Source organism: Cicer arietinum, chromosome 2 (assembly GCF_000331145.2).
Source record: "Cicer arietinum cultivar CDC Frontier isolate Library 1 chromosome 2, Cicar.CDCFrontier_v2.0, whole genome shotgun sequence".
Lineage (NCBI taxonomy): Eukaryota > Viridiplantae > Streptophyta > Magnoliopsida > Fabales > Fabaceae > Cicer > Cicer arietinum.
In genome coordinates, this window is record NC_021161.2 from 46,340,286 (window position 1) to 46,355,568 (window position 15,283).

The window sequence follows — 15,283 nt, forward strand, 5'->3', positions numbered from 1 at the left end:
TACCACTCTTTATTTATTTACTTTTATAATATGTATAAAAAAATTTATGCATATTTATAAAAGTAAATAGTGAATTTAATTAGTCTGATTTTATGTATAGGTGTTATTAAAATACATTTTATATACATTAAAGTAATCATATCAACAGGGAAGGATGGAAGCGAGAGTTGGCGCGAAGGTAAGATTATTAAATCAATTATTATAGGTTTTTATAAAAAAACAAAATTTTTATTTAATTGAAATGCCGTAAAAAATTACTTAATAAAAAGACTTTATATTTCAATATTTTTAAAATTAAAATATATAAATATTTTATAAATTTAATATTATCTCAGCAATATTAAATGAATTAAAAAAGAAATATTTTATTATATCAATTATATCATATTAGTAATATTAAATTAAAATTTTAAAAATTTATTTTAAATTTTATTTTAAAATTTGTTTTAGACTTTCACATATATTAAATCGACTTTAACAAACGCAAATAATAATCCTTATTAATAAAAAAAAACATATATTAAACAAAACTATTAACTTAAATACTATAAACTATTTGTTATAAATTTATTTTTGTCTTGCCAAAGAGAACATTATACAATATTTTTCATTTTGGGAGAGAGAGACTACATGAAAATAGTAATTTTTTTAACTAATAAAGCATTTAAATATTAGTAGTAAAAGAAAAAGCATATAAATAATTAAGTGATGGAATAAATCCACATAAGAAATAACAAGTGTTAAATAGAAGAGCAGTTATTATGGAAGAGGAGCATTGAAGAGAGCGATGAATAATTGGTGATCACCGAGGAAAGGAAAACATAAGCAAATATGCAATAAATGAGAGTAAAGTAAAGTATTAATGGAATAAATAAATGAATGGCTGTGTTTGTAGTCATGAAGATGAGGTGAGAATGACATGCTTCCATCCCCGTGACTTCACTTTAATTTCTATAGTGATTTTATAATACCAATATTCTTTTGTCTTATCTTAATTAAGTTGATTAATTTAGGTTGGCATAACTCACTTCTACAAAATTGATAATACTTAATCACGTCACATTTAAATTGTTTGATTAAAATTGAATACTATTGATTCAATGCTAATTTTTTAATTAAAATACAATATGAATTTTTATTGAAATATAATTTAGATGATCCAATTTTAATGAGAGAATCTAAAATTATAGTCTGTCTACTATTTGCAGTACTGTACCTGCATTGAATCCAAATATGTAAGAAACCCCTTTGACTAAGTAACTTAGTGGCTTTGTCTCACTTCAAACCTACCTCGAAGTTGCACCTTTTATTTGTTTATTTGTCTATTTTCGTCTCCAAATTCATTTACTTGGTAATTAATTTAGAGTTTATTTGCGATTTAAATTATAGAGGATTTTCAAGAATAAGAGTATGACTATATATATATATAAGTTTTTATAAGGATAACATAATAAATTAGTATATAATGTCATTTTTTTTTAAATATTAAATTTATATTAAAGTATAGACTTAACTCTTCAAAACTATTCCTTTCAAAAATTAACTCACAAACATATTATTAAAGGTTAAATAAATTTTTAATCCCTTTAAAATTTTATTATTTTATTTTTAATTCTTATAAAAAATCCATCAACTTTTAGTGTTTTAAATATTTTTGTTATCATTTTTTTGTCTTTAATTTTATAAAATAAAGAAAAATAGAAAAAATTTATAAAAATAAAAAATTTATTTAACCTTTCGTTTAATTGATATTATAGCTAATTTGTTGCATGGCATGTGATAAATTATTTGATGTTAATGTAAGGGATAATTATCTAATTGGTGCTCTAAAAGTTGTGAATAATGATCTTCAAGGTCCACCTCCTAATTTTCAAGATAATATGAGTGTCGTGACACCATAAACTCCAAAATAATATATATAATAATTTATATTATATTTTTTTGAATTACTTACGCAACGTATAAAGAAATCAATTTCCAACAAAACAAAAACTTTTATAATTAATTTAGCATATTACATTGCTCAAAAATCAAAATGAACACTTTAAATTTTTTTCCTCCTATAAAACTGTACAATCTCAATATGCTTGAGAATATATGTATCTATTTTCCTCCCATAATTACTTGATTTAATACTAAACTTATTGATACATATAAACTTTCCATTCAAATAGTCGTTTCAAATTTAATAAGTAAAATACAATTTTACAATCCTTATTCTCGGTAACAACTGCGATTTCACAAACGTATGGTCAAATTAGTCAAACACAAACAACGAATGAGGTGAGTTTTGTTGAGACAAAATCTCTCTCAAATGGTTTTAACGATAACAAAATTATTTAAAAGATTATAATTATGGTTAATGACTAATTTGTGCTTTTGACTGTAGTCATATAAGAAAACAGGTTATTAATCATTAAGACAAAAATGAGAAAAATCATATTCAAATATGGAGGATTAGAATTCGAGAGGATGACCTCGTAAGAGGACGATTCTTCAAATTTGTAGTATACTCATCCTCGCTGAAACAAATTGCTTTATTCATTAAGTAAATGCAAAACAATATTAAAGAATATATAAATAAAGCTTTTGAAATAAAGAAGTAAGATGGCAAAAGAAAGATATGAGGAAGGATTACACTAGGATGGGTCTATGGTCAATATCTTGGAAAACAACCCAACACCTTTGAAAGCAACTCATCATATCATGTGCAAAAGACTAAAAGTAGACCTATAGATCATTCTTGCATGATTGAAAACAATATAAAGTCAATCTTCAGAAAGGCAACAACAAACAAGCCAAAAATAGAAGCTTTCACATGTCTTAAAGAAAGGAAAGAGAAAAGGACATCACGTGAAGCTTTTACATGTCTTAAAGAAAGAAAAAAGAAAAGGACAACACATGTCCAAGTTCCTAGGAATACTGAACCTCGTGCAGGAGGATGAACTGCATTAGTCAAAAGACAGCTGGATGGCAATTTCGTAATTATAAGGAAAGACCTTGGGCTTTTTGATTGAAGTCCCCAGCGGTCATAAAGCTTTTGCCACTTGAAAATATCATCTCAAAGTCTCTATAAAAGGCAGGGAGCTCTTCATTATCAAATACACAACAACATTGCATAAAAAGATCAAGTATCTCAAAGCTATCAAGAGCACTTTTACATGTCTTAAAGAAAGAAAAAAGAAAAGGACAACATATGTCCAAGTTCCTAGGAATACCGAACCTCGTGCAGGAGGATGAACTGCATTAGTCAAAAGACAGCTGGATGGCAATTTCGTAATTATAAGGAAAGACCTTGGGCTTTTTGATTGAAGTCCCCAGCGGTCATAAAGCTTTTGCCACTTGAAAATATCATCTCAAAGTCTCTATAAAAGGCAGCTCTGAAAGCAACTCATCATATCATGTGCAAAAGACTAAAAGTAGACCTATAGATCATTCTTGCATGATTGAAAACAATATAAAGTCAATCTTCAGAAAGGCAACAACAAACAAGCCAAAAATAGAAGCTTTCACATGTCTTAAAGAAAGGAAAGAGAAAATGACATCACGTGAAGCTTTTACATGTCTTAAAGAAAGAAAAAAGAAAAGGACAACATATGTCCAAGTTCCTAGGAATACCGAACCTCGTGCAGGAGGATGAACTGCATTAGTCAAAAGACAGCTGGATGGCAATTTCGTAATTATAAGGAAAGACCTTGGGCTTTTTGATTGAAGTCCCCAGCGGTCATAAAGCTTTTGCCACTTGAAAATATCATCTCAAAGTCTCTATAAAAGGCAGGGAGCTCTTCATTATCAAATACACAACAACATTGCATAAAAAGATCAAGTATCTCAAAGCTATCAAGAGCAATATCTATCCTCTCTTTATACTTTCTACAATCCTTCATTAGATATTTGAAATATCCATTTAGAAATTGTTTAAGAAAAGAGAAACAATCACATTCATATCACTCTGTAATTTCCACGTGAGTTACACTTGGAAATAGTTGAAACTTGATTGTAAGCTTGGTGAGGCTAAATAATACACAAAGTATAATCATCCTCTGTGAGAGGTTGATTAATTTGAACATTAGTGAAATCTCACAAGTGTGTGAGGACCAGACGTAACATTCACTGAGTGAACCAGTATAAAAGTTGTGTGTGTCATTCTTTATATTTTTCTCTTTCTTTTGCTCAGCTCTGATTTAACATTTAAACAACTATCCTCGAGTTTCCATCCTCTCTGAGAGGATAGTATCTAAAATCCGAGAAAATTATTTTTAAACAGCAAAATCTATATTCAACTCCCCTTCTAGTGATATTTAGCTTCATCAAGTTTTGAAATCATGTTGATTGTATAATATAAATAAGAGGAACACACAATTAATCATCAATAAATCGTATCATTACACAAACATTCTTCAAGGAAAACATTACATTAAATAGTCAAATCAAGAAAAATCAATACACTTCACTATAACATCAAATCATCGTAGAAATTATTATCGCACGCAATACATATTAATCACAACAAAACGATCACAAGAAAATACAATGTTATGCATGAGTTTAGACTCTACTTCACAATGTGGTGTCATTATAACTCTGAAGTACTTGGTTAGAAGGCTTGATATTATGCCACGATCCCAGTGGAAGGACAATTCAAATTGGTTATGTCCTCATTGATCCCCTCAACTCAACCCGAGACACATATACACGACATTCGAGGTAAACGTGTGTTGTGTGGTAGCTCCCGACATTTGACGTGCTACCTCCAAGTCACCTAGGAATTCTCCACCTGAATATCTCTAAAGTCTAACAATCTTGCCTTAAGGCTCAACAGTAGACCGTCACGATCTGACTCATTCAGTTATACTTCCCCGAAATCATTAGGCTTGTCAGACCCTACCTATATGATGACAAAATAATATCTACTTCACAAATTCTCAATATTTATTTTATCCCATTGTTAGCTTAGACTACTCCATTAAGAGCATCATCTTTACGAATCATCGTTATTTCATCAATTATGGGGTAATTCAATATTCTCATCATAATTTTATAACATCGTTAATCATACATAGTCATAATCATCATATAAATTCATCATAATTTTATAATATTACTATCATCGATAAAAAATCATCATTATCATCACGCAAACATATATCATACCATACATCTATATTTTATTATCACATCACATAAATTCGTCTAATAAAACGTATGCATAAAATTCATTCGACATCAAATATCACAATAATATCAAATACCACACATTTAACGAAAATAAATAAAATATCACAATAATATCAAATATCACATATTTAACGAAGTTAAATCAATCAACATCTTATAAATATTTATATTCCACATTTTAATCTCACAATTCTCATATTTTCACATTAATCAATTTATCACTCAAAGGTTACTGCCGTACGTAGCAAGTCCCGGATGAATCGTTGGGAAATATGGTTTTTCCCATCTCACATTATATTATACTCATGAATTCAAACGCTCTATCACCTCTTACCTTATTTCGACGCTTTCACACATGAATACGATTCTGTGAGCAAACAATTTTTGTCCTTCAATCAATCTAATATGGGTAAACGTCTAAAATAGATTATGAGAAGATACTCTAAAAACTAAATTTCGAAATTCGGTTAAGGAAACTTACCATAAATAACAAAACTAATCAGTGGGTAGTATAACCACTTTTCATACGGTCATTTTGGTGTGAATTTCAGTCAAACCGGACTTACGGTGAAGAAAGAATGATACAAAATGATGAATTTTATAAACAGAAAAGTCGGGTATTTTCGAGAGAAATTGAGATCTGGAAAAATGTGTTTAATTGACTAATTAAATGTATAAAACAACATACTGAAATTTGAACGAAAATGGAGAAAATTTTCTGAGACCGTTATGATCGCCGCCATGTGCACACCTTTCTCTATTTTTTTTTAATCTTTAATTAGATTTTATTGGGCTTGACCATGAAACATATTTTGCTCTTTTTTTTTTTTAATAAAATCAACAATTACCAAAGTTATTTTTTTAACACTTTTTTTATCACAATTAAATTACTAATATTTCAAAACTAATACTTTATAAAATAAAGTAATTAAACTTTTAAAATACATTAATAATCAAAACTCTTATATTTAAAATTATTACCATAATAATACTTATTTTTCAAAATAATCAAATTAAAATGTTACCATCATTAGAGAATAGTTGAAACTATAAAATAAATTACACTTTATATTAGTTATTATATCATAATAAATAAGCTAAATTACATCGGCGGTTCCTTAACTTAATGTTTTAGTTTTTTATCTTTTTTTTTTCGAGTTGGTCCTTTATTTTAATTTTAAGTGATAATTTGATATTTTATGTTTTAAAATGTCTACATTGTTGTCTTTTTTTTTTTTTTTACAAAAATTCAAAAAGATAATCAAAATTTTCAAACAAAACCCATAAAATTCATTATCATCTTCAATAAAATGCAAATTTAATCAAATTCATAGCTTAAATATTTAAATAAACTCATATTTTCATTATTTATTTGATGTTGTTGGAGATGAAAATATGAGTTTATTTGAATTATGAATTTGATGAAATTTGCATTATATTGAAGATGATTATTAATTTTATGGGTTTTGTTTGAAAATTTTGATGATTTTTTTTTGAATTTATGTGAAAAGTAGGATAACATTGTTGACATTTTAAAACATAAAATATCAAATTGTCACTTAAAATTAAAATAAAGGACCAAATCAGGAAAAAAAAAGATAAAGGATTAAAATGTTAAGTGAAATTAAGTTAAAGGACCACAGATGTAATTTAGCCTAATAAATATATATAAAATCACAATGTCATAACATGTATATAAAAATAAAGAAATCAAACACAATATTACTAACATCCTAAGATAATTATTTATAAAATAAATAATTAAAATAAAATATATTTAAAATTAATTAAAATATAAATATGTGCACACTTAACATTAGTCAAACATATAAGATAATATCACATGAATTATCAACTCACATATACACATATAATAGCATAAATTCTTATTATTTAAAAAACTTTTATTTTTAGAAAAATATATAAAATAATAAAACATAATATTTTTTATTTACATCACTCATTTAGTCAAATATGTACAGATTAATTATCAATTTTAATCAACATATATTCTAAAACAATTTTAACACTAAATTAATTATTTAAAATCTTATTTAATTAATAAAATAATTTATTATAAAATTTTAGGTGTTTCAAATAATAAAATAATAAGGTTGATAATGATATGGACAAAGGACATAATAGGTTGCTCATTAAGGATGTTGATCAACAATGTAGTCCACTTGTTAAATGTTTGATTCTTGTAGCTCAAACTTATGATTATCATCCTAAACTTGTTGAAAGTTGGAAATGTAACAACCCTTGTGGTAATGATTCGATAGGAATTGTTTGTTCTAATGGTCAAAAATATCTAAAAAAGATTAAAGGATTAAATTATAATTTCACAAATTTAAAGGATTAAATTTACTTATGCTCATAACTATGAAAAATCTGATGGATCGTAGCCTCTAGTGGCGGTATAACTTGTAAGTCGTTGGGCCTATTTTAACTAAACTAGTGAGTGGGTCAAAGTACCTCATGCCTAACTTCTGGTGTTTTTTTTTAATTTGGTCTCCCTAGTGCTTCCTTAAAGCTATACCAAGGATTGTCTATAATATGATTGGAGTTTCACCAAAATTGCATCCCCCACTTGATATTCCATGTGCTTCCTTTTTCTTTATCAGTTTCATTTTTCATATGTAGTTGAGCCCTTATCAAATTTGTCTCCAGTTGGCAAATGTTCTTGTAAATTAGAGTTAAGATTATATGAATGTGTAGATGAAATTTCTAAAGGCTTTAAATGGAGTTGTTCGGTTACACTAAAAATTCTTGTTTTATAATCGAGATTAAAGATAGTTTATAAACTACTCTTACACCCTTCAAATCATAAAAGTGTCTTTTCGTAAATGACAAAACTGTGAAAGTTCACGGAAAATCTAAAAGAGACAATATTTCATATACGTGATGCATCAAACTTGAGGTTATAACAATCAAAATAAGAATCATTCCTACACGCACATTTGAGATACTTGCTATTCTATCTAACACAATGCTTTGAACTAGGATTTAGGATTCTAAAAGGTCAAACATCAGAAATAAATTTCAAACACTTGTTTAAGGCTGGCAATTGCTTGTGGGTAATGTTGTACCTTGCAACTGAAAAAAAGTCGCCAAAACTTGTATGCAAATTATAACTTATCCCTATCAAAACACTATAGACTTAGACATACCATAAAATTGACAAGAGCAAAATAGAATGTTTCTCAATGATTGTAAGATTACAAATTATTAAAACTAGATAATGAAGTATGAAATTTCTTAAGATTGCGACGGTATAAAACCTTCATGTCATCAACAATAAATAAATAAATAAAAAAAGGCAGCCTAAGTATGGGTGCATCTTCCAGAATGCAGAGTTTCATCACAGGGGAATTGTCACTTTGCCATCATCTATAACATTAGATAATCTATAATCTAGAACAATGGATAAAAGGAATAGAATATGTTGGTTTCGCTTTTATGTTGACAAATATATCGTTAACGTTCATATTTTAAAACAACTGCAAGATATGGTTATGGTGGAAAATGTCTAAATGATTTATAAATTGTAATCTAAACAAAACAAAAAAATATAGTAAAATATATGTACACATTGTCACGATAAAAAAGCAGACAAATGTATATGGAAGTGCACAAGCAGCACAACATAATAATATAAACAAATACTGTATTTATCAAATTCTTCTAATATATCTCATGATCAAAATGAAAATCGACAAAACAAGGGACCAATTTAAACATAGCCACAGCAAAACAAAATCAAGTTGAAATTTATGTTGAAGTTTGCACATCCGTCCCATGTTTACTCACTAGGATTCGGTAATATATTTTACTAAAATTGAAATAACGAGCAACCATGAAACTGAAGTATGGATGAGCAATCACAGTTTAGGCTTCAAAATCACTGGGCCAAGCAAACAAAAAGAGTGTGTACCTCAAATAAAAGCCACATACTAAAGAAATAGGGGCAGATCCGAAACAAAGTCCATCCATAGTTGTTCACTCACATTTAAGACTTTGTTTATCATCTGCCCAACAATCATTTTGCCTAAGCAAAACAAAAAATTATGAGATAATTTTTTTCCCACTCTTTACATAGAAGTACACATTTAAAAAAAAAATACATTTTTTTAATCATTTGAAAATATATTTTCAGATAAAAAGATAATATTTTTTCCAAATAAATAGAACTACCTAACAAAACTGTAATTTTCTTTTTGAAACATAAATGGTTAAAAGAAACTCTTGAAATTAAATGTACACTACTGCCTGGTATCATCATGCATCACAAGGTACACACCAGACATAATTTCAATTTTAAAATTTTGTTCCCCGCCCACGGAACCCTCCACATCCATCACACGAAAACTGTGTCCTCACTGTTTTTCTTGCTCCATGTGATTATCATTAATTAGTATTCAAGACCCACCATAACAAATCAAAGCTGTCTCCTATAATAAACTCTAATATCATACTATCATTTATATAATCATATTATATATAATAATAATAATAATAATAATAATAATAATAATAATAATAATAATAATAATAATAACAATAATAACATTATAATATAATATGTCCATTGAACTGCTAAGAATCTTCAGTTCAAACTATATAATAGATAATTAAATTATAATTTAATCAATAAAAATTAATGTATTTAATTTATAGTAAATTAATACATCTATTTTTATCGATGAAATTATAATTTAATTATCTTTTTGTAAAAAAGACAGATAATAATAGTCTATACTATTAAACTCTAAGTTAATTTATGAAATAAACAATAAATATTTTCTCAAGTTCTTTGTTTCAGTTGGGTGAGTTGTTTGTGAGCTGTAACTAACTGAGAAAATAAGCAACTATTTGGTGAGTCGCGGCAGCACGAAGAAACATGCAGGGCACCTAATCAAACCGTTAGCATTGCAAGATGAACAGCTTCTGAATCCACTTTTCTCCGTGAATACTTTATGACTACCGTTACACTCATCACACACAGCAAATCTGAACCCTCCACAGAAATCACAACCGTTCTGATTCGACCTCGGCAACCGTTCGATCAACCGATGCAGTTCACCGCTCTCGTGCAACAGTTTAACTTCTTCAACGCCGCCGATGTAAACACCGCCGATGAAAACCCTAGGTAAGGTTACGTTCCGACGACCTAGGATCCCGTTGAGTTCGTCGCGGAATCGATCGTCGATCGACACGTCGCGTTCGTCGATGGCGACGCGGAAATGGCGGAGGATCGATCTGACGATGCGGCAGTCGTCGAAGGTACGGCGGACGACGCGGAGGCTTGTGTAGTAGACGACGACGTACTGATCTAGACCGGGAGGTAGTACGAGTTTTTTCGGCGGAGGAGCGGCGGTGCGGGATGAACCTAAGGCACGGAGAACGGCGGTGGAGATGCGAATGCGACGGAATAAGGAAGGAGATTTTGGATAATCCGGTTCGGGTTCGGGTTGGATTAGAGTTTGAATGTCTTTGAATGAAGAACAGGAGAAGTTGACGGAGCGAGTTTGCAAATGTAACGGTGGCGATGACGGCGGCGAATTTCCGAAGCGTCGCGGTGAATTCAACCAATGTGGCCACATTACAGATAAGAGGAAAAGAGAAAGAAAGAAAACAAGGTTTTCGGTGGAAAATAGTGAAGTGAAGAAAAATGAGGGTAAAGAATTGAGAGCGAAAGAAAACGAGAAAGAGGATATAAGACTTTATAGCTATGATACGTAATCATAACATACCCACTATACCATGTGCGTTGTTCTTTCCTTGGTTTTATTTTTTTATATGGAAATAATTTATTCTGTGATCAGAATTCTGACATTCATTTCGCACGTAGAAATACTTACAGTGTGCGCAACATGTAATTTCATCTTTTTTGACAAATATAATTGCTATTTTAAATTCTCCTGAAATATATTAAAATTGTAATTAAAAGATTTATGCAGATATTGGTTGAGAATGGTAATTTCATAACTCCTTTTGCAAGTCTCAATCAAACTTAAGGTCTAAATATTATTTCATATTAGTAACAGAAAATTTTAATAAAAAAGTGTTCAGTGAGAATTTATTTGTTAAAATTATAAATAAAAATTTATGCAGATACTGATTGAAAATGTTATTTCATATTAGTAAAATAAATTTTTAATGAATATAAAAAAATGTATAAATTGAAAGTGTTTAGTGAAAAAGTATTTAGCGAGTCAACAAAATAAATAATAAGTTGTTCTTTTTTTATAATGGTTCATAAAACAAAGAGAAACAAATAGTAAATTAGGGTGGCAGTCGTCGAAGGTACGGCGGACGACGCGGAGGCTTGTGTAGTAGACGACGACGTACTGATCTAGACCGGGAGGTAGTACGAGTTTTTTCGGCGGAGGAGCGGCGGTGCGGGATGAACCTAAGGCACGGAGAACGGCGGTGGAGATGCGAATGCGACGGAATAAGGAAGGAGATTTTGGATAATCCGGTTCGGGTTCGGGTTGGATTAGAGTTTGAATGTCTTTGAATGAAGAACAGGAGAAGTTGACGGAGCGAGTTTGCAAATGTAACGGTGGCGATGACGGCGGCGAATTTCCGAAGCGTCGCGGTGAATTCAACCAATGTGGCCACATTACAGATAAGAGGAAAAGAGAAAGAAAGAAAACAAGGTTTTCGGTGGAAAATAGTGAAGTGAAGAAAAATGAGGGTAAAGAATTGAGAGCGAAAGAAAACGAGAAAGAGGATATAAGACTTTATAGCTATGATACGTAATCATAACATACCCACTATACCATGTGCGTTGTTCTTTCCTTGGTTTTATTTTTTTATATGGAAATAATTTATTCTGTGATCAGAATTCTGACATTCATTTCGCACGTAGAAATACTTACAGTGTGCGCAACATGTAATTTCATCTTTTTTGACAAATATAATTGCTATTTTAAATTCTCCTGAAATATATTAAAATTGTAATTAAAAGATTTATGCAGATATTGGTTGAGAATGGTAATTTCATAACTCCTTTTGCAAGTCTCAATCAAACTTAAGGTCTAAATATTATTTCATATTAGTAACAGAAAATTTTAATAAAAAAGTGTTCAGTGAGAATTTATTTGTTAAAATTATAAATAAAAATTTATGCAGATACTGATTGAAAATGTTATTTCATATTAGTAAAATAAATTTTTAATGAATATAAAAAAATGTATAAATTGAAAGTGTTTAGTGAAAAAGTATTTAGCGAGTCAACAAAATAAATAATAAGTTGTTCTTTTTTTATAATGGTTCATAAAACAAAGAGAAACAAATAGTAAATTAGGATATTCTTTTTAGTGTCTTGATGATAAGATCATAAATTTTGTAAGAGTTTTTCCTAAAATAAAATTTAGCAAGAGTTAAAATATTATTAAATGACTTAAAGTGGTATATGAGTAATTACATAGAATTAATATATTATTACTTTTTTCCTTGTCTTTTTGGAGCAAATATTAAACGTATTCAAAACAAGATATAAATATTATACGTTGTTAAATGCTTGGAATCAATATACTTAAATGTGGAGTGTATTTTTCTTTTTGTATAGAAGAGATTTATACTGATGACAACTATTGAACCAGGATTTAAGGTGTACTTTAAGATAACTTTCATTCACTTTCTAGACCATTAAAAAATTAATGTCCATGTGGTGTTATTGAATTGACTGGTTCATTATTTTACTTTTTTGGTTAACAAGATTATTTGTTCTACAGAATAAAAATATGTGATTGATTTTTATAATCATAGAAATTAAATATAATTGATTGTGAGAGGATAACTTTGGAATCATCACCGCAAATTATTATGAAAAGAAAGTTATTTCAACTACTTATTTTATTAAAAGAATGAAACTATTTCAAAAGTAAAAAACAACGGCAGTTAAAAAAAAAAAGTATTTATAGTTTTTTAAGAAAAATTGTCTAAAAGGAAAATGAAAAATAAGCTATTAACAATATTAACAATTTGAAGTCTAAAAGTTGCAATTTTGTCTATATATTAACTTCTAGATAAATATGAATTATATTAAAACTTATACTTTTAATCATCTCCAAACAATTAAATCGCTTAGTTTTAGTTGACTAAATAATAAAATTATTACTCCTATTAACTAAATTTTTCAGTTATAAATCAAATTCAATCTAAATAAATAGTCACTAATTTTTTTAGGTTGTTTTAATAGCAATTATAACTCTCGTAACCTTGCTATGTAGGGCAGTTGTAATTCTCAAATTTACCGCAAAACAACCTAAGGAAACAACAAAGTTGTCCTAATATACATCCAGATGATAATGCATCATCTATATTACATTTGATTCAATACTTTTTGGAAGGACGCCAAATCACCTCTTTGATAGTATGTGCTTTAGGAGGATGAACTCCAACTTAAAAAGACTTGATAATTTAAAATTTCTAGATAGAGTTGGAGACTATGCTATAAGTGTGATTATCAGATAAAGATACATTGACAATAATTATGTTAATAACAATATTGAAAACAATAATCATGCCATCAAACCGAGTGTGATTTCTACAATACCAAATAGTATCAATAGTAAAAATTATGTTGTCCAAAATAACATATCTTCATTGATGGAAGTAACCTTTGTCACATATGACAAGAAGATTTTGAACATAACAAATATCAATTTGTGAGTGAAAATAGAGTTTAACCAAAATCAGAGTATAGTAACGAGATAACAGGATAAAAAGAGATAAATGGATAAGTGTTAGTCTACATTTCATATTTAGAGAGCTCACATCTTTGTTGGAGAGCATGAGAGCAACAACAGACCAAATGTTCTACGACCACAAGATATTTTTACACTATATTTTAACCCAAAACCTTAAGTCATTAGTTATTTGTGTCACCTCTCTTATATATTCAACATTTCCTCTATTCTTATTCGACGTGGGACTAATCACTAACACTTGAAACAATTTGATATCCTCGAGAGATTAAATTATCATTAGTCAACCTCTTATTATGCATTAATCTCCAAAACCTGGGAGACGTGGAAGGAGGAATACTATTATGGCAAATAGCTTTGGGCCAAGGGATTTATTGTCCTAAAGGCTTGAAGAATAGTTAAGCTTCCTTAAAACTTAAAACTCTATAGTTGTTTAATCTTCATACTAGATGATCCTCGCAATCAAAATTAAAAATAATAGTTTTGCCCTGCAAGACAACCAATTGAGGGTAAGTTTGTGAGAGAACATAAGGTACTTTCTAATGACCATCATTGATGAAATGATTAATTGTGACACAAAGGTGAAATTGTTTGACTTCATCAATATTAAGAATATAAACCAAATAACCGTTCAACCAAGTATCGATCCAGAAGTTAATATTGTTTACCATTGTTAAGTTATCATTTGTATATAGTAGTTAGCTTAGATTTGAGTGCAACCTAGATGGAGGAATCAAACTGATATATAATATGGCCATGCCTCAAAGTTCCAAGCAACTAAGTTCCAACCCAGATGGAGGAATCAAAGTGACTACAAGTAACTAAATTCCAAGCAAGTTTAATAATAGCAACATTATGAATGTAGAGCTCAAAGACCTAATTCTAACACCACCTTTATTTAGAGGATGACAATTTTATGCCAGGAAATAGTAACCAATTTCTATTCTCGATATCACAAGTATTAATACATTTGTCTACATCCTTGAGGAGAGAAGTCGATCAAGAATATATATGAAAGCTATAAATCAACATGTTATAAATGACATTTTTCACTAATTGAAATTTACCTACCATAGAGAGGAAATATGTTTTCCAAGCTACAAGCTTAATCTTTTACAAGTTTATTCTAAGATATGTGAAAGGGAGAGAACAATAGAAAATTCAAACAAATCAATTAAGATATTATGTTGTCTAATAGAAATAGATCTAGTATAAATTGTAAATTTATTAAGATTAATTTGTTGCATGAAGATATTGGCATATCTTTCAATAGTATTGAATTTGCTCATAGGCTTATGACTTTGTTCATAGTCATATCAATATAAGCAAAATATTGGATACATATAAAAAACACTAAATAAATATTTGTAATTGATAAATAAAATAAA

General features: G+C 28.9%; 1 protein-coding gene across 1 annotated transcript; it reads right to left on the minus strand.

Annotated features, from left to right (window-relative positions):
* Positions 1–9,703: 9,703 nt before the first annotated feature.
* Positions 9,704–10,971, minus strand: LOC101512046 (uncharacterized protein At5g39865-like). Its single transcript, XM_004490960.4, has one exon. It carries the CDS (start codon positions 10,779–10,781, stop codon positions 10,047–10,049), a length of 735 nt encoding a protein of 244 aa, XP_004491017.1. The 5' UTR covers positions 10,782–10,971; the 3' UTR covers positions 9,704–10,046.
* Between the last annotated feature and the right edge of the window lie 4,312 nt (positions 10,972–15,283).